A 26,113-nucleotide genomic window follows, 5' to 3' on the forward strand; every position below is an offset into this window, starting at 1 on the left:
TAGGCCAAGTTTATCAGTTTTCAAAGAGTACAAACAAGCAATACAGAAAACAATTATTAATTCACATGATTAAACTCTACAGGGCTGCAATATAAGCTTAAACATGCAACATAAACTGGTGCTGTGAATACAATATTACCTATAAATTTCCTAACTATATCAAATTTCTTAACTATATCAAACAATGTTACCAAACTATAACGTTATGTCAAAACCTGCGTTGAATACTTTAGGCTTAAAGATTTACAATGCACATCTGGCGCCTGCAATCTGAAGGCAATTCACAACACCCATTCAGTCCTCTCCTCCAAGAGAATTATCTTTAGACACAACTAAAGAATTATAAATTAGTTCCCACTGAGCACAGCTGTTTTGTTAACCTTGGCTATGTTAAGTGTGTGCTTCCTGTCTGCTCTTAGTGTAAAGCTGAAATTTTGGTCAAGAGACAGAAGTCCCTATAATAAGACTGACTGATCGTATAATAAGTTCCCTCAACCTGTAAGAATTATTTCTGTAGAAAACTAAACTGTAACATGACTAGCCTGACTTTTTAGAGCAACAGGGATGTCCAACAAATACTGGGCTCCTCCTTCTTTCATCTGATTTCTTTGCAGAATAGGATAGGCAATCTTTGCTTTCCATCTTGTTCTACTCCCCATTCTTTTCCAAGCCGCACTTGCACCACTCAGAGCTGGCAATTTGGTCCTGTCTGCTCTGTACACCTCCGTTCCAATTGTTTTCATTTTTCCTCTCTCCTATTCCCCATTTTGCGCGTGCACGCACACACACACACCCTTAGCTCAAAGATTAATTTATGATCCAAACTGCAGTAGCTCTGCTTGAATGTTTGGTTGTTGTAGCTATCTTAACTGGGATAAGGAGTGTGTCTGTTCTTTGGTTTCTTGTGTATGCCATCAGGCCACAGATAACATGGCAATCCCATAGGATTTTCAAGGCAAGAGACATTCAGAGGTGGTTTGCCATTGCCTGCTTCAACCTTGGCTGGTAGTTCTGGAAGACCCAGCCGAGTTCATGTGGAGGCATGGTGAATTGAACCCAGTTTTCCAAATTAGCTCCTTAACCACACACCACACTGCCTCCTTTAGGTCTGCACCATTAGTATTTGCTTAGGATAAGTACCTCAAGTTTCTCGATAAACTCTATATCCATTTTAAGTCACATATCTCTTATCCTTTTCCTACTGAAGACTTTCTCTTCAACAGCCAGTCCTTTAGGGTAAAAGTTCCTGGTTTGCTGCACCTGGCACAAATGTACAAACTCATTCCCCTTGTTAATCTGAATGCATTTTCACATGTTTATTGGGGAGGGGTAACAGGGGATGTGGTTCAGAAGGAGAACATTTGCCTTCCACGCAGAAGGTACCAGGTTCCATTCCCCTGAATCTCCAGCAAAGATGATGTGAAAGGCTTCAATCAAAGACTCTGGAAAGCTGTTACCCATCTAAGTGGACAATGCAGACCATGATGGACGAAGGATCCAATTCAGTGTAAAGTGGTTTCATGGATGGTTATGAAAGCTGCTGGCAGTATTTTGTATTCTTCTATCTGATCAGCCTGAAGATGTGATAGCTCCTTCCCCACCCCTGCTGCTAAAATAATATAACAACTGTGAATGTGTCTGTTCCTTAAGAGAGAATACGGAGGCGGGAGACAAAGAAACCGTTGTCTGGAAAAGTGAGAAATTCAGCATCTCACAAGTGGATGGAACAAAGTTCTTCACGTTTGGTAAGCTCTTAATGGACCGTAAAACACCCAAATTGCTGGAGAAAGATGATCTTCTGTGTTGGCTAGCATGATCTTTTCAAGGCCTTCCCCTATCCTGTTCAAGTTGGGAAGGAAAAGGGACAAGGTTGGGCCAGCCAGAAGAGATGGCAAAGACTGTGTAGAAAATTTTTCCGTTATCCCTATTTGGTATCTCCCAATGAGAACTTTTGTCCTTCCAGGATCAGACAACAGACTGTGTTTAGCATTGTGGTGTTGGGGTGTCATTCCTGGTAACCATAAAGCTCTGTTCTTGAGTTTGATTCTGCTGCAGAGGAGAGGGAGCATATAGTATTGCTATACTGTAGTATAGTTCGGCAGAGCCAGTGTTGCTCCTTCTTCCTTCAATGTCCCACGTTCCTTTAAGAGTGCTTTCAGACAAGATATTATTATTATTTATTATTTATTTAATTTGTATACCGCCCGATCCCCGAAGGGCTCAAGATAGAGCAGGATGACCCTGCAGCCAATACTGTGCTTGTAAAAGAAGCCAAACAAACCTGCCACTGTGTAGAATAAAAAGGAGATTTCATAAAGATTCATGATACAGACTAGGACTGTTGCAGCTCTATGGGCACTTTCGCCCAGCAGAATAATGCACTTTCCAATGCACTTTCCCAATTGTTTGCCAGTGGATTTCGCTATTTTGCAAGTAAAATCCAGCTGCAAAGTACATTGAAAGTGCATTATTTTCATGTGCAAAAGTGCCCTATGTGTTGTTGCTGCTCTTGTGCTGTTGCATGCACACGTGGTGTTGAATTGGACTCAGCATCTTGCATCTGTAGTGTGTTTATTTGATGCCAGAGCTAACTGGGAATCTAAACACAAAAATGAACTACTATCAAGTCCATACTATGTGTAAAATAATGCAAAGTTGCTCACTATATTGACATCAATTTTTGTATTTCATTTCGCGCATACAGCTTAAAGTATCAGTAGCAGTTATATCTGAACCTAGTGGTACAATATTTGTTTTGTATTTGATTTCTATCTATCACTCCCCTAGCTGTAGCTTGTTAAGGCTAGCTGGGAAGGCAGCCTGGTGGGTAAAACAATTTTGGGGAAAGGTCATAGCCAGTGGTAAATGACTCTCATACAGATAGTTCCAGGTTAATCAAGTCTTATTTACGTATCTACAACATTTTTATGCTGCCTCTCCAAGGAACCTGCCTGAGACAGCTTACAAACTTAAAATAATTTAAAATATTATTAATTAAAATCCAGCCACAGTATAAAAGCATAAACCACGAAACGGACCTTTAAACAACATAAAATTAGGCTTTTCAGACTGGAACCACACTAGAAGAAGAAGAATTGGATTTATATCTCCCCGTTCTCCTGTAAGGAGACTCACAGGGGTTTATAAACTCCTTTCCATTCCCCCTCCCCTCACAATAAACACCCTGTGAAGTGGGTGGGGCTGAGAGAGCTCCAAAGAACTGACTTGCCCAAGGTCACCCAGCTGGCATGTATTGGAGTGCACAGGCTAATCTAGATCCCCAGAGAAGCCTCCACAGCTCAAGCAGCAGAGCAGGGAATCAAACCCGGTTCTCCAGAGTACACCTGCTCTTAACCACTACACCACGCTGGTTCTCTCCTTTCAATAGTAAAAGTTTAACTCTTGGACAAAAAGCTGAGTGAAAAGAAGCCTTTTGGCCTACTGCCTAAGAGTGGTGAAGGTACCAGGTGGGCCTCCAAAGGAAGAACATTCCATAAGGGAATTAAAACAAGCCTGATAGCCAACCATCTCACCTCTAAAGATGGTGGAGGCATTGAGATCATGGCTTGGGTGACGGATCTTAACTGGCAGGTTACACAACATGGGAGGAGGCCTGTCCCCAAATACCCTGGCCTCAACCCAAGCCATTCATCCCCTGGCCTCTGTTAAGCTACTACAACTGGGAGATTCCTTTCTCTGTCTGTGTCACTGAACATCTACTGTTAGTCAGAATAGTCAGCTCCAAATCAGATGGGTTGACAGTCATTGGCTAAGTAAGTAGAATTACAGCTAGTGTGCCATTGGCAGTCTTTTTGGCCTTGAAGAATCAGGAGAGAGGGTATGTGATATCTTTGGCATATATTGATATTTTATAAAGTTAATTCTCAGTAGCCAGAATATGTATTTAGTTGAAACTTATCCTTTTGGAAACAATATTGGTGCATAATTAAACATCTTGTAAAGTGATCCAAAGTAGCAGCTTTACAGTGCCAGGCACAGTTGAGAGCCAGCATGGTATAGTGGCTACTTTGTCAGACTAGGTTCTGGGATCTCTGAGTATGAAACCTCACCCTGCTATATATGCTTGCTGGTTGACCTTGACCTACTTAACCCCCTTGCCTAGCTCACTGGCTGATTACCCACCAGCACTCTGGTGTGTGGTGGAACCGGAAGCGAGTCGGGGCAAGATATGTTGTCCCTGCGCTCTCCCTTCTTTGCGGCACACCAAGAGAAGAAGCAAGTTCAGGCAAGATTTCTTGTCCCAATACGCTTCCTCTTTCCCTGCGCATGCTTCTTGCTTTCCCTGGGGAAAGTGAGAGCACGTCTGGCCAGAGCAGGGCAAGGGTGGGGAACAGCCTGCAGTGGGCAATCGTCTATTGGTTTGTTGCATAGTTAACATGGAGGAAAAGAGAGTGATTTAAACTAATTTGTGCCCCCACTGAGAAGAAAGGCAGAGTACAGAAGAAGTTAATAATAATAAAATCAGTTTGCTTCACAACTGACAATTTAGTAAAACGGGACTAGAATCTGCTTTATCTGTTGACTAATCCTTTCCCCCCCACCCCTCTTTCTTTCTCTCAAAGATCGAGTATTTCATGCGGAAGAAAGTACCTCCACAGTTTATAAAGAAGTGGCTGATCCAATTATAAAATCTGCTGTTCAAGGATATAATGGTATCTTTTAAAATATTGGCTCGCGTGCATAATTGCGGCTGATGCGCGTATTGGTCTGAGCTAACCGAGTTATGCATCCTCTCCAGGCACTATTTTTGCGTATGGCCAGACCGCTTCAGGCAAAACGTATACAATGTTGGGAACAGAGAGTTCTCCAGGGATTCTACCCATGGCAATTGAAGATGTCTTCAAGACCATCTGTAGCGTAAGTCCATGAGCTAAATTTTATCTTTCAGGTGTCGAAAGCATGTTGCAAGTGGAGTGCATTTACACGTCCATCTGCTCTGACTGTTCTAGGCTTTCCTCCCGAGTGTAGTCGTGGAGGACCTTTCCTGCCTGCTGATCGCTCTTCCTCTTCTGTAACTTCCCACTCCTGTGGGAAATGGAGGCTGCTGTTATATTGGCTTGCTTATCTAAAACAAGTTTCTTTAGAACCAAGGAGATATGAAACCAAAGTTGAATATGACTGGGTAGAATGGCCGTGCTGAAACTCTGCAGTGCTGAAGCACCCTGTTGGGCAGATCTTATGTTTGAAGTTTGAATCTATGCCTTCTTGATTTCTCTTTTTCTTTTCTTTTTTTAAGATTCCAGATAGGGAGTTCTTACTTCGCATCTCATATATGGAAATCCATAATGAGACAATAAAAGACCTGCTGTGTAGTAATATCACGAAGAAAAAACCTCTCATAATCCGGGAAGACATCAGTGTAAGTAAATAAAGTTGTGAAACTCCTAGATTTCAAGAAAATCATTTATATTCTAAAAGCTTTGTGGGTTGGAAGGCAAAATACTGGTCTTTTGCATGTACAGCTGTGTATCTTTCAGCCTGAGAAGTCCATGCTTCTGTGCTTGAAATGTGTGTTTTTAAAAATGACAGCATTGTGCATGCCCAAAACCGCTCTTCTGGATCCCAGCTGCAGGTCTCAGTGTTTTCCCAGCAGAATAGGAATTTTTCAAAGTGACCACGAAATTTTTAAAAAAGATGTTTCCCTAACATTCAGCTGCTACCCCTTCTAGATGCTGCAAATCAGTGATAAAGCAGTCAAAGAAGACTGTATGTATGTAATGCAAGAACATTCTGACTTTTCTTGCAGAGGACTATCTATGTCGAAGACCTGATTGAAGAGGTGGTGGTTTCTCCAGAGGAAGTCATGAGGTGGCTACAAAAAGGCGAAAGTAAGTTTTTGGGCCTCAAGTGGTACAACACAGGTCTAAAACCCATTTATACCGGCTTTGTGCCTTACGCTAATTAGCAAACCTGATCCTATGTGTGATTTTGTCTCTTTTAAACAGAAAGCAGACATTATGGGGAGACAAAAATGAATGCAAGAAGCAGCCGTTCACATACGATCTTCAGAATGGTAACTGGCCGTGGCTATTGTTCAGCATGTTGCGTATATGTATATATATTTCAGTTGCCAAGTAGGAATCAAGGTGGGTGCATACAGACTGGGTCTTGCTTGAGTCTCAGGTGCCCAATGAATGTATGGGCTAGCAGGGAAAAAGGCACTACTCAATCCTTGTTCCTTATACTTTTAGGCCAGTGTGGTGGCGAACCTTTGGCACTCCAGATGTCATAGACTACAATTCCCATCCGCTCCTGCCAGCATGGTCAATTGGCCATGCTGGCAGGGGCTGATGGGAATTGTAGTCCATATCATCTGGAGTGCCAAAGGTTCGCCACCACTACTAGGGCAAGTTCCCCAACGAGATGCCTGTTTTAAGACCAACACGTGTTTTTAGAAAATGATAGGGCCAAGTGGGGCTTTTGCCCAGCAGGTCTTCTGACTGGCTGCGCAGATATTTAAAAAAAACACTACCCTAGCTCAAGGATCTTCACTGCATTGCTGAAGTGTGTATGCAAGAATTTTTTTTTAGATGTTCGTTTTAAAAGGCATGCTGTTAAACAGAGCTGCTTCTTGAAGTGATAGGTTCACTATTTGAGTTATTCATGACCTCACTCTCTGATGTTTTGCGGTTGCAGCCACTATTCTGTCAAGTGTCCAGAGATGCCTGTGGACTCAAGAAGGTTGGGGACCTTCTCTGGGGTCCTTGTGAAGCTAGCTTGGCTTCCTTCCCAGTGGTGGCTGAATACTGCCTGCATGATGCCCTGTAATTTAATTGTGGATGTTGGGACAGTTCTGAACTTGGTGACACTGTTGCACAAGTACCCCATTGACTTTCAGGGGGGAATTGGGAGGGTGTATGTATACATTACAGTTCTTGCAGTGGGAAGACCCTTGTGCTTTCATAACTAGGCATTCTGCTGTAACCCTGAGTCATTGCTCTGTTCCATTTCTTTTGAAGATTATTGAAAGCAAGGAGAGGGATTCTTCGAGTTCCAACTGTGATGGGGCTGTCATGGTGTCTCACTTGGTGAGTTTTGGAAAGATACCATAGAGGTTATAAGTGAGTTTGAGTATGACAGCAGGTAATCATTTGTATGCTGCAGTATTGCTGAAAGATCCCACTCTGCCACTTTTGAATTCGATTTCAGGCAATCCGAGCCCAACATCTGCTTCAAATATAGGAGGGAGAAAGTCTGTGAACTGCTAACCTATAAACTAGGAATGGTTCAGTCAGGAATCTTGTGTGTATCTCTGAATGTTGATGTAGGTTGCAGTTAGTCTGACACACCGGTCCTAAGTATGTTCACGTCAGAGAAACTTGTCTCTGAACAAAGTGTGCCTTGGAGTTCAGACACATCTACATTTCAAGAGCGGTGTATTGAAAACTCCACAACCTCTGCCTGCAAACTGAAGTCATAATATCAAAATATAAATAGCATGTTAATCTCTCCACTTTTTTCCTAAAAATTCTCTTTCCTTGTAGTCTTTCTATGTCTGGAGTGGAGTTTTGCTGAAGTCTACCCTCTTTTATTCTGTACTGGTTTTTAAACACTGGTGGTTAAGGTGTTGGACTAGGACATTGAGAACTCAGGTTGGAATCCCCACTCTGCCATGGAAGTTTACTGGGCCAGCCACACACTCTCAGTCCTGACCCTGGCTATTATTTGGATGGGGGACTTCCAAGGAATACCAAGGTCACGGCACAGAGGCAGACAATGTCAAACTACCTCCAAGCTCTTGAAAACCCTACAGGGTCACCATAAGTCATCAGATGATGATGGTGGTGGTGGTGGTGGAGATGATGGTGGAGGTGGAGATGATGGAGATGGAAATAGAGATGATGATGATACTCCAAATAGCAAAATGGGTGGGTGTATGTAGGAGTGGTATAGTAGCCTTGAGCACTACCAGTTGGGGCGTTGCCTGGAGGAGAGGAGGTGATTTCCTAGAATGTAAACACCTGAGGGTGATTAATGGCAATGGCTAATAACAAGCACCAGCTGTGGGCTAGGGAGATCAGGTAACTGATCATGACAACAAGGCTGGGAAACCTTTTGCTAAAAACGTACTTGGAGGTTTGGCTTCTTGAAACTATGATCCAGTCTCTCTTGACTACCTGAGGAGGCTTCCTTGGTTACTCAATAAAAAAGTTATTGGACTTTCTCAACTTGTAGCTGGGAGCTTTCTTGTTTTGTTTTATTTTGTCTGGAGGAGGAAACTCCTACAGAGGAGATTGTTTCTTTGGAAGCCTGGGAGAAAGCTGGCTGGAGAAGTCAGCAAGCCGTCCGTCATCTGGCATGTAAAGCTACTGAGGGGCCAGAACGACATTACAGGCTCATACAGTGGGTCAGAGGGAGAGGCCAGCTGACTTTAGTTTGCCTGTGCTAGATGGCGAAACTTTACATCTGGCCTCACCAGTTAGCAGTCTGGGGGTGATCTTGGATTCCAAGATTTCTTTGGAAGCTCAGGTCACCAAAATGGCCCAGACTGCTTTTTATCACCTTCGCCAGACATGACAGTTGGCTCCTTATCTCTCCTGTTCTGACCTGGCCACAGTGATACATTCAGTGGTCTCCTCCAGACTGGACTATTGTAACTCACTATGCAGGCCTTCCCTTGACTCTAATCCAGACATTTTTTAAAAAATTGAACATGCGGCCACAAGGCTCCCCATATTGCCCAATCAGGTCCCCTGCTCTTCGGAGGAGAGCCTTCTGGTTATCCCTGGCCTGAAAAATATCTGGCTGGCCTTGACAAGGGCCAGGGTCTATTTTGTCCTGGCCCCTATCTGGGGGAATCTACTCCCAAGTGAGATCAGGGCCCTGCGGGACTTGAGTTGTTTCTGTAGGGCCTGTAAGATGGAGCTATTCTGCCGGGCTTTTTCTGGAGGCCAACCAGGCTAACACTTGCTTTATTGGCCTCCTGGGAACTTTTGGGGTTTTTTTAAGTCGCCATCTTGGTTGTTTTAAGCTGTTTTATATTGTATTAGCTGCTTTAAAGTGTTTTAGGATATTGTTATTTTACTAAGTGTTGTTTTTGTTGTTGTATTGCCGCCCTTTGGGGGATGGGTGGGGTAAAAGTTCAAAAATAAATAAACTAAAAATTAATGAATAGCTGCAATGTACATCCCCTTCAGCTCCTATACTTCTTCAGACAGGAAAACTAGTCACTCAGGTTTTTCCCACCTTTTTGCCTTCGGGAACTGAGCTGCTTCAGAAATGGTAGCTTTTGGCGACAAGAAGCCGCCGCCCCCCCAGCCCTGTTATACTTCCTAGAAGGTAAAGGGTCCCTGTTGACTTCTTCTCTGCCACTGGCTGGCATATATTTAGAATGTCCAATGTCTCCAGTACATGAATTAACCTCACATCAGTTCTGTACCTAATGGTTTCTAATGTCTTTGCAGAATTTGGTAGACTTGGCGGGAAGTGAAAGAGCTAGCCAAACAGGCACGGACGGTATGTACCTGCTGTTCAACCAGCTTATTTTGGAAGTTTGCTCAGTAACTTAATTTTAGGACTGTCTTTTCTAATGATTAAAAGGTAAAGGTGTGCAAGCACCAGGTCACGCTAAGCCAGGGGATGCTGACACATCGCAATTTTTACTAGCAGACTATGTGTACAAGGTGGTTTGCTGTCATCTGCACTTCAACCCCAACAAGCTGGGTGCTCTTTTTACCAAGCATGGAGTCAACCTTGAGCTGGATACCTGAAACCAACTTCTGTTGGAATCGAACTCAGATTGTGACCAGCGCTGCAGCTTACCACTTCTTTCTAATCATTACAACCCCCAAAACATAATCTTGAACTGACTGTTATGGGTTTTCCAGGCTGTGTGGCTGTAGTTTGGTAGTTTTCGCTCCTGATGTTTCACCCGGATCAATGGCCGGCATCTTCAGAGGCATGTCACAGAAGCATGCGTTTCTCTCTGTGGCACAGTGTGGAGTGATTGTATGGTAGTGTTGGTGGTGATGACATTTTGTTGTTGGTATTGTTTGTTGATATTGTTATTTGTTGATGCATTGTTGTTGTTGTTATTGTTATTGTTGTTGTTATTGTGTGTTGTTGTTATTGTTTGGTATTGTTGTTAAAGAGCAAAGGCAGGGTGTGGCAGGGGTTCATTTGCAATTGCATAATCTCTCCACACTGTACACGGTGAGGAACTGTGACTCAGCTCTGAAGATGCCAGCCATAGATGTGGGCGAAACATTAGGAGCAAAGACAACCGGACCACAGCCCAAGAAACCCACAACAGCCATTTGTTTCCAGCCATGAAAACGTTAAACAGTAATCTCCCGTTCTACAGTTTTTTATAATTGTATTAAAGCTATGACAGAGGTATTGTATTATCTCAATAGGTATGGTAACTCTTGATTGCCATCACCCAACCAAAAAAAGCTAACCTCAAAACCTTACTGAACTTCTCAATACTTTATCATTCTGTTCCTGTTTTCAAAAGCTCTATAAATTGAATATTGAACCAAGTATAGAAGGCATTTAGCCAGTTCAGAAGTGCACTTGGCCTTATCCTCCACTATTGAATGGTGTAAAGTGAAGACTGCATACCAACAAGCAATGGCTAAAACTTGCACATTTATTTTAATGTCATAAAACAAAACATCCTAATGCAAAAATGATAAATAAATCTTTGTGCTGAATCCAGCCAGCTTTTTTGCACATTCTCAGCTGACTTTCCCTTTACTACACCTACATAACTTTGCCAGGGCAAGGTTCCATGATTCCAAACATATCTATTTCACGACTCAAAGGAAAAACTTAATACTTCTACTGAGAATTGCTGAGACACTGCAATAGAATTCTTGCTTAAAATTTTAGGTTCCCTTTGTGACCTTGCACCTGGAATTTGTCAATCCCTGATTTAATTTTTACATTTTTATTCCACCACTTTCCAAAGAATTTCTAGGTTCTATATGAAGGTTATTTATTAACTTCTATATTCTACGGAGGTCAGTAGGCAGGGCTGAATAGGATGGTGTTGCGTCACGTAGCTTCCCTGCTGCGTTGGATTGAAGGGGTATGTCACCACACTGTCCCTAAATGAATGGCTATTGCTCAGAATTCTAAAATAACAAACCGCTGGTGTTACGTTGAAGTTGTGGCTCTGTGTCACAGCAGCAAAAGTAATTTGAGGCGAGCTGCAGTCAGCACCATTTTACCCTGATAATGTTTAACCCCTAGGCATTCGATTTAAGGAAGGCTGCAATATAAACCGGAGCCTGCTCACCTTGGGTCAGGTCATCAAGAAACTTTGTGACGATCAGTCTGGGTAAGTACAAGAACCTGCTCTTTCACTGTATTGGAGGCTTAACTGGGGTGGCTTAGTGGTTAAGAGTAGTGGGCTCTAATCTGGAGAAGCTCGGTTGATTGACCTCTTCTCCATACGAGCAGTGGACTCTTATCTGATGTACTGGATTGTTTCCCTGCTCCTATACATGAAGGCTGCTAGGTGACCTTGGGCCAGTCACAGTTCTCTCAGAATTCTCTCAGCCCCACCTACCTCACAAGGTGTCTGCATGGGGAGAGGAAGAGAAGGAGTTTGTAAGCTGCTTTGAAACTCCTTAACAGAAGAGAAAGCGAGAGATAAAGCCAAACTCTTCTTCTTCTAAAATAGTTTTGCCACTTCTGACAAATAAAAATGTGAATTCCTCACTCCTGGGTCCTGCAATTTATTTATTTATTTTTATACCAGAGGCTTCATAAATTATAGAGACAGCAAACTTACAAGAATTTTACAGAACTCGCTTGGCGGGAATGCTAAGACTGTTATCATCTGTACAGTTACTCCAGTATCTCTGGAAGAGACATTAAGCACCCTTCAGGTAATTCTAGTTTGTGAGTCGTTCTCCAATTTTTATGTTTAAGAAACTACCATGTTGTGTTTCGGCACAAGCCACCCCATCAGATCATGTCTTCGGATCATTCATCCCCATTTGGTGTCTGCCTTGTTGTTGTCTTCTCCTGAACCTGTCCAATCAGTCCACCCTGACTGGTCTGGTCTGCACTTGTTCAGGACATGAAATTGAAGAGGACAATAAAACGGAAGAGGGATTCTTCTGCCCGCGCAGGTCACCTTCCTGTTTAGTTTGTGTTGGCTTCTGCTAGTAAAACTTGCTGATGTTGATTTGTCTCTGTGTTTGCCTCCTCAAGTTTGCTAGTACAGCAAAGAAGATGAAAAACAGCCCCAAAGTGAATGAGGTTCTGGATGATGATGCCCTCTTGAAGAGGTACCGAAGAGAAATTGAAGACTTGAAGCGGCGCCTAGAAGAGGTGTGCTTTCAGTTCTTGTTCAGAATCCTAAGAACTAAAATTCCCAAGGTTCAGCAAAAGATTGTGGGAAACCATAACGCCTTGTTCTTCTGGGACCAGCAAATGTATGGCAGGACGCTGAGCAGGTTTTCAGATTCTCCAGAAGTCTTTGCTAAGCTGGGTATTCAGTACAAGGAAGGGATGGTTTCAGGGCATGGTAGAGTTAACTCCCTACTCTGCATCAAAAGCTGCTGGGACACTGGGAAAAAGGCCCCTCTCCTTTTTGAGCATTTAAAAGCGAGCAAGTAATGAGATACCTCCCAAACACTAGTTAGAACACACAAGTTCTTAATAAGGCAGAGAGCAGAAGAGAAAAACTTGGTTGAGCTGGAGATTAAAAATCAAACTTGATGATCTTGATAACATTGCCATGTGGGTCAAAATATAGGTAAGGATGCTACCACCCTGTCTCTCTCCACCTGCATACATGTGATGTCCAAATAAGAGCGCATAACTTTAAGCTTATCCTGTATTGGTGGTGTAGTCCTTAGTTTTCAACTTGTAGTAGCTTAAACCAGAATACGGGATAGGTTGCAGACTGTGGTTAGCAGGATCAGTTGTCTCCACCTCCCCTTAATTCTTGCAATGCACGTTGCAGGTCTCCTTGGTCCATCCATGAATGTGAGGTGCCTTCCCTTGTAGATCAAGGCCAGCTGCCTATATCTGGCAAGGATACAAGATCTGCTTTTAAAAGTAATCTTTTAATTCCAATGGAAAGTCATAGCAACTGCATCTAGGAATGTCCTACACAGACATTTGGAGCAGCGCAAGCAAACATTAAGAAAAAAATGGGGTGGGGGGAATAGAACAGCATTTCAGTTTTAGAAGTCCAGCATTTGATGCATTGAATCACCTGCTGCAGTGGCAAAGCCACAAGGGGACGGGGGGTGCGTTGTGCACCAGGCGCACCTGGGGTGCAAAAATCGCCCCAGGCCCTCCCCTTCCCCCCACGGCGCCCCCCACCCCTCTTCCCACACTTACCTTAGTTCCTTTTTCAGGCTTCAAAAGACCTTGTTCTTAGTAAAAATGGCCTAAGGAACTACCTTGGGGCTCACAAGGTCTCCTGGGGAGAAGAAGAAGAGTTTGGATTTATATCCCCCCTTTCTCTCCTGCAGGAGACTCAAAGGGGCTTACAATCTCCTTGCCCTTCCCCCCTCACAACAAACACCCTGTGAGGTAGGTGGGGCTGAGAGAGCTCCCAGAAGCTGTGACTAGCCCAAGGTCACCCAGCTGGCATGTGTGGGAGTGTACAGGCTAATCTGAATTCTCCAGATAAGCCTCCACAGCTCAGGCGGCAGAGCTAGGAATCAAACCCGGTTCCTCCTGATTAGATATACGAGCTCTTAACCTCCTATGCCATCAGGCCTTTTTTTTTTTTACTGAGAACAAGGCCTTTTGAAGCCTGAAAAAGAAACTAAGGCAAGTGTGGGAAGGGGGGGGGGGGATGTGGAATGCGCACTGGGCGCAGTTTGGCCCAGCTACGCCTCTGACTTGCTGTGTACACTGTTGCAGTTAAATGTTGTAATGTATTAATTTTCAGGTTTCTTCAGGCTGTCACACCAGAGATGAAGAGAAGGACCAGCTCGCACAGCTCTTGGAGGAAAAGAACTCATTGCAAAAGCAGCAGGAGGACAGGATAAGAACCCTGGCCAAGTTGGTGGTCCCTTCATCTTCCTTTCTGCAAGAAGAAGAGTTAAAAGTGAGCTTGGGAAGTTAGTTATTAGAAGAGTCTCAGTAAAGGGGATGGCTACAAAAGAGTCACTTAACAGGGCAATCCTGAAAATGCTTTCCCAAGAGTCAGCTCAGTGGAATACGCCTGAGTAGGATTCTGACCAGATTTGCTAAGGATTGTGGTCTTAGTAACGTTCTTTTCAGTGAATACAAAAGAAAGAAAGAAGCAGGATGTCCCATAAAGGGTTGGACAAAACCATTCTACTGAGAACAAACTATAAAGCAATGAAATAGAGATAATCATTTCAGTGAAATGCTACCAGAACATGGTCATGCAGCTCAGAAACCCCACAACACCCCAGTGATTCCGCCCGTGAAAGCCTTTGACCATACATTTCAGTGAACTTTCTGTGCTTTCGTATGGTGGGTAACAGTGCATAAAAACACAGGGGCATTTTCAGTTGCTATATACAGAACAGCGTCACTGGGGGTCAGTCCTAATAAGTGCCTACCCTGGCCGTGATTCTTTGAGGCAGAGGCCCGGAACTGGCAATTTGAGGCCTTTGGTGTGCTGGGCAATGTGTTCCTCCAGGGAACCGTGGCCCCTGCCTCACCGTGATCAGAAATCTGTCATAACCCTATGTTAACAGCATAGTTTTTAGTTCTTTGCTTCTTGACTATATATTGTTGGTACAATTCTGCTTTCAGGCTAGAAAGAGGAGGAGAGTTACCTGGGCCCCTGGACAAATAAGCCACAACAGGGACTTGTTTTCAGAAGATTTCCCTGAAAAACCTAAAAGATTTAAAGTCTCTATGTCAGCCTTATCAGAGATGGAAGAATGTAAGTGTGGTTTTCTGAGAGAAATGTGGGTAGCATAATATTCTAAAAGACTGGGCAATCAAATTGAATGTATGTCTAGTTGAAGAAATTAAGAAATCTGCAGTATGGGTACTGGATAGACCGCATGCTAAGTTGCAGCTGCTCAATTGCCTATTTCGTAAATAGTTAAATTGCTACTAGTTTATTCAAAGTGCTCTATCTCTCAGTTATTCTGTTGTTGTGTTTGAGCTACAGTGTCAGAGGAGGGTGTGGGCCCTTGGCTAGCCTTGTCTCCTGGGTGGGTTCTCAAAAGCTCAGACTTTTGACAGTAAGCCCCAGATGCCTGGCTGATTCAGGCTACCCACAGTTGTTACAGAAGCTTAATGCTGATCCAACAGGCTGTCTCATCCTGGCTCTCTCAGCTTGATATTCCTTTTTTTTTTCCTTCCATGATGCGAACATTTCAGGTTTTAAGCATATGAAAGAATGCTCACATTTTTGCTCTTGAGCACTCCAGGGCTGTTGTGTGCAGCTGTCTTTCTGTTAAATTTTGTCTTACTGAAGAAACCTATTGGAGGGAAATGGCACCCGAAGACATCCCCCTTCTCTGGATGCCGCCCCCTGTGCTTGGGGGTGGGGCTGTGCAGGAGCGGGGCTTGAGGAGGCCAAAAGCCGACCTGCTGGGGGGGGGGGCTCAGTGGCAGGTGGCTGGGGTGCATGCCTTTTAGCCAAGTGAGGGGGCACCCGGCTCTCCCACGTAACCAAAAGGCATATGCCTGGAGACATGGGTGACCCCACGTCCCTACAGGCCACACACCTCTATCTTACTGGTGAAAATTTGGATGTTTATTTTTTGCATTTATTCTCCGCCCTTACCACGGTCTGTATTGTGTATATAGCTGCAATTTCAGATATCTCAGAATGCGACGATCCCTGCCTGGCAATCTCTGCAGCAGTGCCGGAAGAGGAGTGGATTCCAGGGCCTGAAATGAGTCTGGTAAGCAAGCCTGGAACCTGCCTATTAGTATTCACGAACAGCTTTAGGTGACTTCATCTTTTATGCTACCACTGTATTGGGCTGGATCCACTCAGCTTCCTTCTTTGGCACAGCTCCTATCCCACACTGCTTTTGGGCATTCAGGTCCCATGATACCTAGCATATCCTTAGGCGGGGGGTGGGGGGGGGGTCTTTTTCTCCAGCAGAAAAAGTGGTTGCATCCTGCATATTTTTAAGATACACAGGTTTAATACCAGATGGATTGTAATTAGGGTGAGGGGGCAGAGTCAGAATTAAGTTGCTCACTCAAGTATTTTTCTAATTATAGATCCATAAAGATTTTGCAGATTCTGTCATCCTCTGCGAAACGCTTGCAGCAGAAAGGGTAAGTCAGCTTAGCGTTATTTAGGAGTTGTTCTAATGGCCAAGTTAAAAATATCTCTTATTCTAGTTTATTTTAACTTCATAGGACTGTGCTGTAACTAAACAAGAAGCTACCCTCGCAGAACTAGAGACTTTACAGTTAGAAAAAGAACAGCTGTCGCAAGAAGTGAAGGAGTTGACTGAAAAGATAGAAACAAATGAATTCATAGTTCTTGAAAAGAAAACTGCAGAGGAACATGAGGTAAGAAGGGGGAATGAGACTTAGTGAGACTCTTCTTGTTGAAAAGTTTTGTCTAGTAATGGCTTTCTTCTCTGGAAACTTGGCACTGATTTTTCATCAGCAGTGCCTTGCCTCAGTATGAACCCATAACTGATGCATACTACAGGTATCGGATGGTTCCCCTTGTATGTAACACCATCCTGCATCAAAACTAGATTTGAGTCCTGTAGCACCTTAGAGACCAACACAAACCTCAGGCTATAATCTTTCAAAGTGTCAGAGCTCCCTGCATCTGATGACTACGGGTGCTTTGATCTTTGAAAACTTATATCCTAAAACTCTTGGTCTCTAAGGTACCACTGGACTCTAATCTAGCTCTTGCGCTGCATACCAACTTGACTACCCTCCTGGAACTACCACCCTGTATCAATGCTTCATTCTGCCTTGTTTTTTGAAGAGTTGAGAAGTGGTAAACTTGATTGGTAGCTGTTGGGTCTCGAACCTTGAATCAGTAAGCGAACTCTAGATTGCTGATCAGTATTTATTGGAAGGCAGCAAAGCACCCAGCTTGTAAAAAGCCAGTTCTGGCAAACCTGGCTTTTGCTATCCCCTTTATTCAGAAATAATTCCCCCCTCTTGTTTTTCCAAAGTATGTGAGAAAGAGTTACTTCAGAGCTGAAGCGCTCCAAGGTTAGAGACAGTTAGAGATAAAGCCACCTAGCTTCCTACCCCCACGGAATTACGGAAACATCCTGTTTCCAATGGGAGCAGAAGGTGTCAAGCCTAGTTATCTATAAGGTGTGTGAAACCATAAAATGGAGGCTGATTTTTCACGTCAAAATGCCCCGTGGTAGATACCCGGGAGCTTACCTATCTTGCTTCTGACTCTTCATTGCTCCCTGGTTCTTCCCGGGATTTGAGGCAGGGCCAGTGTATTATGCCCCAGTTGTTTCTTCACGAGCCCGGTGCTTTGCCATTTGTACCGCGAGCTCTTCTGCAATCTTTCACACATGCGCAGGTAATCTCCGTCTCCCGCTTTCGGATTGGCTGATTCTCCCTCCATTCCCACTAACTTTCACTAGTGTAGTTTTAATTTGACTTTGAACCCAAAACTCCTTCTGTATTGATATGGCTTTGAAAGCAGTGGAAAAAAACACAGAGGGAGAAACCGTGGATTTAGACAGAAGAAACGTGGTTGACAAAAGACAGAGGGAAACGGCCCTCCCCTGCATTCCCCTCCGTGATCCACACATTTGCCGGCTCCAAAGCCAAGAGGGAAATGGCTGCAAAGCAGCAGAGTGGAAAATGGCTCCCTTCACCCCGCATTCCCCTCTGTGATCCACACATTTACTGGCTCCACAGCAGAGAGGGAAACAGCTCCCCACCCCCGCATTCCCTTCAGCCATCCACACATTTGCCGGCTTCAAAGCAGAGAGGGAAACAGTTGCAAAACAGAGAAGGAAATGGCTCCCCCCCCTCCTCCCCAGCATTGAAAGAATGTCCCCTTGCAGCAGTGGTAACATATAGTAGGCTGAGTACATATATCTTGTAGCGATTACATTGAAGCAAGTATGCATCTCAACTAGGTACAATCACCGCCCATATATTTTGCAGCAAACACATTAAGCTAGGAATGCATCTCAATAATCTAGGTGCCATCCCTGACAATAGCGAACAGTTACACACTTGGTTTCTTAGGACTTCTTTCCTCTGTGGGCTGTTTTTCCTAGTCGCAGCTTCCTTTTAATCTCCAACTGGCTCAGTAGATCTGAAGGGAAGCTGTGCAGAACTTCCTTGCTTTTTGCGGTGAGGTAAACCGCTGGACGGGTGCTTCCTAACAGCATGTACATTTTTGCTTCGATTGCTCCACAGATGCAACTAATGCATGAAATTTCCAACTTAAAGGCTGTGATTGCAAATGCTGAAGGGTACAATCAAGATCTCCAGGTGAGCTGGTGCTGGTGGCGGCGGCTTTGCATGCAACACAATGGAACGAGCATGTTACTCATAGAGACTCACTGTTCTACAGTTGGCTAGCAAAACACTGGTCTGTTTGAGTTACTGTATAACACTTGAAAGACACAGGAAATAGATAAACCAGAAAACCCTGAATGTGGTATCTTATGATCTGTTTTCTAGCATTTGCTGTTTCTCTTCTTTGCATTATAGGATGACTTGCAGTCAAAAGAATTGCAACTTAAGGAAGCAGAAAACAAAATAGCATTACTGGAAAAACAGATAATTCAGCTACGTGACCTTTTGGAAGAATCTCAGAAGACAAGTAGTAGAAATGCAGATGCATCCCTAACGGTAAGCATAAATTAACAGCTGGGTGAACTGGAAAATCTTCATTGTGTTTTGGGAATTTAAAACTAGTTTTTTAGTGGGAAGGCTTAGATTTTTTTTTATTCCCCAAAGAAGAAGCATTTTCAAACTGCTTTCCTTCTGGGAACCCCTTTCTTGTTGTCATTGTCTTTGAATAGTTTCTGCCTTTCTGGAGCCACCGCATATAGCATAAAATCTTAAGATGCAGGCTAACTTCCCACAGGGATTTGACTGGCCTATCTGAACCAACAGCACTCAACTCTCCCCAGTGGCGAATGGGTTCCTGGGGAATAGCCGTTGTGATTTTTAACTTCTCTGCCTACCCAACCCAGTCGTGTCATAATCATACTGCCATCTTCTCTCTGAGGAATCCTGAGCAGTGCCCCACACAAACTTCATAGATACATGCAAGGCAATGACATAAAATCGAGTCCCTCATTCCACAAAATCACATTTGGTTTTCAGTGCTCCCTGTTCTCTGGGGACACGGACTGCCTTTCCAGCTGAATTCACAGAATTTTGTTTAACCAGTTTCGTTTCCATTTCCAGTTCCAAAGCCTTTATTGTCCTCCTTGATTCCTGAAGTTTCTGCACATGAATATTTATCTTATGTGTGTCAAGTGCCATCAAGGCGCTTCGCATTCACGGTGACCCTGTTGTTAACTGCCTTGCACAGGTCCTGCAAACTGGGGGCCGGGGCTTCCTTCATGGAGTCAATCAGTCTCATGTTGAGTCTTCCTCTTATCCTGCTGCCTTCAGCTTTTCCTAACGTTATTGTCTTTTCCAGTGATTCTGGTCTCTTTATAATGTGACCAAAGCACAATAGCTTCAGTTTAGACATTTAAACTTTTAGGTGACAGTTTCAGGCTTGATTTGATCTAGAACCCACTTATTTGTCCTTGTGGTGGTTTGTAACACTCTCTTCCAACAACACATTTCAAAGGAATCTACTTCCTTCCTGTCGGCTTTCTTCATTGCCTAGTTTTCCTACATTTCCTCATTATCCACCTTAAAATTGAGTAATAATCCAGTAGTCATTACATTTGTCTTCTTGATGTTCAGCTGTAATCCTGTTTTGGCACTTTCCACACTAAGCTTTAGAAGTCGTCATTTCAAGCCTTCAGTATTTTCTGGCAGTAAAGTAGCATCATCGGCATATATCAAATTGCTAACAGTTCCTTTCTCCCCCACCCAGTGTTCACTCCATCTTCATCTAAATCTAATTCAGCTTTCCTTGTATGTTCTGCACATACATTGAAGAGACAGGGAGTTAAATATATCCTTTCTTTAGTGATTAAGAGTTTCCACAGTCATCCACTGACACTTTTCATTTTGGGGAGCTGCAGGAATAGTCTTTGCATATCCTTCCACAATAATATCTCTCGTTTTAACCCATAGTTCTTTTGGTTTACAGTCCCTTGAACTTAGTAATGCAAATTTGTTCTTTATCAGGTCTTTAAACGCCTCAGCACTGTTGCTTGGATTGTATTTTGACACTAGGTATGAATGTTCTTGGGTTTTTCTTCAGTTTCAGTTTAATTTGCAATATATAACAATTAATGGTCTGTGCCACATTTGGCTCCTGGTCTTGTTTTAACAGAGCCCTTCCATCTTTTGCTTCCAATTACGTAATTTATTTGATTTCTAAACTGCCCATCTGGCGATGACCATGTCTGTTTGGTTGCCTGAAATGTGCATTTGCAATGAACAAATAGTTCTCCTTTGCCAAATTCTATGAGTTGCTCTCCTGCTACCATCTCATACTCTTAGCCCAAATCTGCCATCAATATTTGTCTCTGTTTCTGGCCCTCCTTTTGTCTTCTAGCCACCTGTTACCATCAGCACATCTTGTTTAGGTGTGTGATCAATTTTATATATATATCTTATCACTATTCAATTCTTCCAGGGAACAAGTCAAGTGACAGATGAAATGAAACAGTCACTCAACGATGCTGAAATAGTAGCCTTAGATGCCAAGAAGGAAGCTGCTTTCCTCCGGAGTGAAAATCTACAGCTAAAAGAGAGAAATGTGAGTCTTCTTTCATTAATGTATCTAGAACTGTATAAAAGTCTCCTTGCTTTACATCAGAAAAACAAACCTCAGGGCATGAGGGAATTGTCCTCTTTAACGTGTTTCTTTGTATTGAATTTTGGGGTGGACAGGAGGGCAGTTCTTGTTTCCCCTAAATATATTGAAAGCAGCTCTATATTTTTTTTAATTATACCTTGGTTATCCTTTTGCCTTGATTCAGATGGGAGTTTGCCTTTTGTCTTTGACTGTTTTGGAGTGCAATTAAGTGGGGTGGTGCCCAACCAAGATCGAGAATATTTACTTTGGCACTTGCTTACAAGATTGGTATCATCTAAGCTAGTGGTTCTGACAAGGACGTAGGTAAGGGGGGTTCACAGATTCAAACCCCCCCCCCATTACATGTCTGAAGCTTCAAATCCCCCACCCCCCACCCCGGCTGGGTTCCCAGCTGGCGGTCCCTTCTTCCCTTGCCTCCAGGGAGAAGAGACTGCCATCCCTGGCCTCCGGCCACGAGGAGCTGCTTTTATAAACACTGAGGCGGGGGCGGAACTTGGAGTTTGGGAAGAAATGGCCACGCCCCAGGGGTGGGTGGGGGCGTGGCCATGCCCCTGAACCGACCCTATAAAAAACTGGGCTCTGAATTTTTCAAGTATGCAGACCCCTTTTTTAACATAAAAAAGTCCAGTTCCATAGACCTCCACCTGATAGTAGTTGTACCATTAGCATTTTTATTAATGCCCTTGCTTACCATCTATTTGTACCATCTGTTCAGCAAACTGCTGGTCCCCTCCTGGGCATGGTGGGTGAGGGAATCTCGGATGCCATCTACAGTTGGGTTATGATGTTGCTACTGGATTTTTGTATTAGGTTATTTTTTGTTTCGTTTTGTATTGTTCGTTGGTTTTATTGGACACCACCCAGAGCCCTTTGGGGATGAACAGTATACTAAATTTAATACATCATCATCATCTGTTGATCTGGAACATTTTTTAGAAATGTGGCTTTGGCATCAGCTGCCATTACAACATAAGAATCTTCACTGTGGTACTGAAGATAAGCTGTGGCAGCTATTTTGTGGCTAGCTGTATTTCCTAGTTGCCACTGCTGCTTTATTCTTGGAAATAGAAATAAAAGGATCTTGAACTCTACCAGTTGGCAGATTAGCTGGGCAGGTGAATCACAGCCAGGACAGGTCTATGCCTCTCACTTTATAGAATCTGACATTTTTAACATCTCCTCAGGAACCTTTAGCTTCCCCTCCTCTTCTCTCATTGTAGTCTGCCTTGCCAAGGGCTGAGACTCCCCCCTGAGCCTCAAGGTCTCTCTTTCCCTGCTGGCGATCCCCAGCAGCCGCCTAGTCAGGGGAAGGGAGTTCACTACAAAACAAACCATCTCTGCTTGGCAATTGGATCCTTCCTAGCAGAAACCTAATCGGGGGGACAAGGCGTGTATGCTGCAAAACAAGCTGTTTCTTCCGAGCAACCGTAGAGATCACCTATTCGGAAGCAGTGCCCTCCTCCCCAATTTTTGTGATCCTCTCCAACCTTTTGGCGCTTGTTTTGCCCCAACTACCCAGTCTCAAAAGTACAGATGTAGCTGAAGAATCAAAAAACATTGTACTTGTACTTAAAGCATTGTTACAACATGTAAATGCATGGAGTAATATTTTTTTTAATTGTTCCCATGTAGGACCAACTCTTGGATGATTATGACCGCATGGGTAAAGATGTGGAACGTTATAGGAGCCAGGTAGAAGCAGGCAAAGCCATGTACAAAAAAATGCAGTCTGACTTGCAGAAAGAGCTGCAGTATTATTTTCAAGAAAATGCAAAGCTCACTTCTCTCCTGGAAGGTAAAGTTCCAAAATGTACTGTCAACAGGAACGTCTTACAAATACTTGCTGTGTTATGCCCATCATGGCTAATAGCAGAATATTACTTCCCTTCATTTGAAATTGGGCACATTATTCTCTCCCCCTCGCCCCCCAAGGTTAAAGAAGAACAGCTTCTCCCTAATTCCCCATGCTATGGCAAGAGTCAGTATATCCAGCCACTGGGGTTCCCCAGAATTACCTACCCTAGTAAAGTCTGTGTACCTAGTTTGATTGCTACTCCAGTCTGAGCCTTCTGAAATGAACAGGCTTACACTGGGGAAACTCACCTTTGCATTGCACTGGGCATTACTCAATCAACAGGAAGATGCTGCAGAATTTCCTTGTAGCCCTTTTTCTAGAGATGCCCACTGGAGACTGATCAGAAAGATGCAAAGCTTGGGCCACAAATCATTCAGACTCTTGGTGGACAGCAGCTGTGGCCTCACATGAGCACCTGATCCATTTTATTTTTTTTAAAATGTCTCCAGCTTTTTAGAGAAGCAGCCAAAGCTGATTTCTGTAAAATCTTGCACAGCAAATGAGGCGAGGACAATTCAAGTTCTCCTGAAAGCAGCAAGGGATTGGAAGGTCAAAGAGCAAAAAGTGAAAGATGGATGCAGTTTTAAATGCTGCCCTGAGCCCTTCTTGAGAAGGGCGGGATGCAAATAAAAATATAAATAACAAACAAAAAAATAAAAAAAGCCCATGTGGAACAAAATCACTTTCTTCAGCATTTTGAAAGCTCATTTCCATTTGTTTATTGAAACATTTATATCCCACTTTTCCTCACGGTTCAAATTTGCTTACAGTAACCATTAAAAACATTTTCAGTTAAATACTAAAAGTAAAATAGTAGACCCCCAAATGTCTTGCCCCTCTTCCCCATTAAAATATGCCTGCCAATCAAATCACTTCAAGAGCCCTGGCAAACAGGCAGCACCTCCTGAAGATATCTGGGGGGTAGGGGCCTTCTCACCTCTTCAGTGAGCCTGATCCCCAGAGCCGTGATGAAAAAGGCCCAGGTTCTGGGTGATGTCAAATTGGCTGCCCTAGGGGATGACATAGCCAACTCACAACTGCCTAGCAACTGACATTAGGTAAAAGGCAAAAGGAAAAAAGGAGTGACTGTCACCAAACTCATCCATGCGACGACCAGAAGAAACTGGCCTTAATGTGACCTTGGAAGGGTCTGGCCTTGATGGCTTGTCATTTTCTCTTTGTCGCCGCCCCCCTCCCCCCAGCATGCTGCTCTTGGAAGTAAACGTGCACATTTTGAAGTTGGGCAAGAGGGAGGCTTCACTCCGCTCAAACTTTCTAATAGAAATCAAGAAGCTTTACAGCAAATGCTTATTGCATCTGGGCCTAAAGGAGGAGAATAAGTGGGATGATGGCTATATGGGGGCTTTGCGAGTGGTAGAAGTCTAAGTACAAAGGATGCTGGGGGGGGAGGGGGCTGCCTTGTTGACAGTTTTGCCACCTAGCCTATTGAAAAGGGTGGCTGTTTTAGAGTGTTATTTTGTGATGGTTGCTATGTGGAACCATGATTTTTTAACAGGCTAGGTCGGAGGAATTGGTCACTAATTCAAAGCTTTCCTGGGTCTCTTTCATCATCCTTATTCATTGAAGCCTCTCTTTTTTTAATAGGCACCCAGTCATCTGTGGAACTAAATGAAAAAATCATTCACTTAAAAAACGAATTGAACAAAGCTCTAGGAGAGAATGTTTCTTTAAGAGAAGAAGTGGCTGCATTGTCAGAAGCTGGCCTGAAACCTGACCTAGAAATCTTGCACAAGGAGGTAAAAAAATAATATGCAACTAACAAAAGTGGAGTGTCAAAGCTGTTTCCTGTAATGGGGCTTTCTGTAGTCAAGCATATATTATTATCTGGAACACTTTTTTCAGATTTTAATGGTCCTAGCTCCAACGCACTCAGACTGGCATGCGTCTCGTACAGATGTAGTAAATACTTTAGGCAGCGCAAACCATTGCTGCCTCTTCAGTAGAATTCACATTCTTCTCTTCTTGAATATTGCTTTGTTGCAAATTGTTTTTAGTGAAGGAAAGGCAAACTGGATATTTACAGAGCAGAGAAGATTCAGGTGCTCCTGCCTTCTGAAAACAAGTGCTGCAAGGAAAAGGGGGGCTTCCTTTCAGGATGCGGGGACATGAAGGGGGAAAACCAAGAGTAACTGATGTGGGAGGTACTTGATGCGAAGAAAGCTGGATTCAAATCCTTCCTGAGCTGGGAAGCTCAATAAGCCCATCAGCATCTCTCTGCCTGACCTGCCTTAAAGTGTCAGTTTGAGTATTAAAAATATTAAGCTGGCTAACACGGTGTAGTGGCTAAGAGCAGCATGCTCTACTCTGGAGAATCAGGTTTAATTCCCCACTCTCCTACATGAAGCCTGCTGAGTGACTCTGACCCAGAGTCACTCTCAGACCCTCTCTCAGACCCACCTATCTTACAAGGAGCCTGTTGTAGAGGCTGGAAGGAACTGATAGTAAGCTGCTTTGAGACTTCTTAAGATACGAAAAAGCGGGGCATAAAAACAGCTCTTCTAATGTTTTCTCATTTTGATCTAAGCTCTTGGAGAAAGATGGGATCTGGTTGTGGTGGGTTTTCCGGGCTGTGTGGCCATGGTAACGTTTCACTTGCATCTGTGGATGGCATCTTCAGAGGTGTATCACAGAGGAAAGTCTGTTACACACTGTGTCTAGACACAGTGTGTAACAGACTTCTTTCTGTGATACACCTCTCTCTGTGATACACCTCTGAAGATGCCATCCACAGGTGCAAGCGAAACGTTAGGACCAAGATCTACCAGACCACGGCCACACAGCCCGGAAAACCCACCACAGCCAGTTGAATCCAGCCGTGAAAGCCTTCAGCAAAGATGGAATCTGTTTGTTCTTGCAAAGGGTATCCATTTCCAGCAAACACACTAACCTAATTTAAAAGGCCGCATATACTCTTTTCTTGTTCAGCTTTGAATGCATCTTTAACAGTAGCTGAAACACAAATTGCTATTTAAAATACGGGTTTGTCTCACCAACAGATTCTTGAAAAATCTCAGTCAATCGCTTCCCTGACCTCTGGAAAAGAAACTTTGCTGTCTCAAGTAGCTGAAAAAGAACAAAGGATCCTTGAAATGACCGCTGCACTAAAGTCCAAAGAGGATGTTGCAAATGCTGAAGCAGTGAGAAAAAACGATGAACTGGGGCAGGAGCTAGCCACTGTATGTGAAGAAAACAAACGGCTACAAGGCCAGATAGAAAGCTTATCTGGTGAAAACCTCAAACTCCATGCAAGTGTTAGTGAGATGGTGCAAGAGGTGGGTACATCTGTCTTCGGTTCTGTGTGGGTCATTGCCAGTCCGAGGGAAGGGGTGGGGGGAGAGGGTGTTTTGAAATGTGTGTCTGATAGATTGTAGGTCCATAGAAAAACT

General features: G+C 43.6%; 1 protein-coding gene across 8 annotated transcripts in view; it reads left to right on the plus strand.

Annotated features, from left to right (window-relative positions):
• CENPE (centromere protein E) overlaps positions 1-26,113 on the plus strand; it is a 59,852-nt gene that overhangs the window by 969 nt on the left and 32,770 nt on the right. For 6 of the 8 annotated variants that reach the window (XM_048510066.1, XM_048510067.1, XM_048510069.1 and 3 more), the window contains exons 2-23: positions 1,651-1,745; positions 4,584-4,673; positions 4,760-4,878; positions 5,258-5,380; positions 5,768-5,849; positions 5,967-6,034; positions 6,981-7,049; positions 9,426-9,477; positions 11,218-11,305; positions 11,729-11,858; positions 12,187-12,306; positions 13,886-14,044; positions 14,725-14,857; positions 15,736-15,833; positions 16,162-16,218; positions 16,303-16,458; positions 18,310-18,384; positions 18,607-18,747; positions 20,669-20,791; positions 22,484-22,646; positions 24,312-24,463; positions 25,724-25,999. In XM_048510066.1, coding sequence (XP_048366023.1) covers positions 1,651-1,745; positions 4,584-4,673; positions 4,760-4,878; positions 5,258-5,380; positions 5,768-5,849; positions 5,967-6,034; positions 6,981-7,049; positions 9,426-9,477; positions 11,218-11,305; positions 11,729-11,858; positions 12,187-12,306; positions 13,886-14,044; positions 14,725-14,857; positions 15,736-15,833; positions 16,162-16,218; positions 16,303-16,458; positions 18,310-18,384; positions 18,607-18,747; positions 20,669-20,791; positions 22,484-22,646; positions 24,312-24,463; positions 25,724-25,999 — 2,569 coding nt within the window. Of the gene's footprint in view, positions 1-1,650; positions 1,746-4,583; positions 4,674-4,759; positions 4,879-5,257; positions 5,381-5,767; positions 5,850-5,966; positions 6,035-6,980; positions 7,050-9,425; positions 9,478-11,217; positions 11,306-11,728; positions 11,859-12,186; positions 12,307-13,885; positions 14,045-14,724; positions 14,858-15,735; positions 15,834-16,161; positions 16,219-16,302; positions 16,460-18,309; positions 18,385-18,606; positions 18,748-20,668; positions 20,792-22,483; positions 22,647-24,311; positions 24,464-25,723; positions 26,000-26,113 lie in introns of all 8 variants that reach the window. The other 2 variants (XM_048510068.1, XM_048510073.1) reach the window with 2 other exon arrangements.

This window comes from Sphaerodactylus townsendi, linkage group LG10 (assembly GCF_021028975.2).
Source record: "Sphaerodactylus townsendi isolate TG3544 linkage group LG10, MPM_Stown_v2.3, whole genome shotgun sequence".
In the NCBI taxonomy this organism is placed as follows: Eukaryota; Metazoa; Chordata; class Lepidosauria; order Squamata; family Sphaerodactylidae; genus Sphaerodactylus; species Sphaerodactylus townsendi.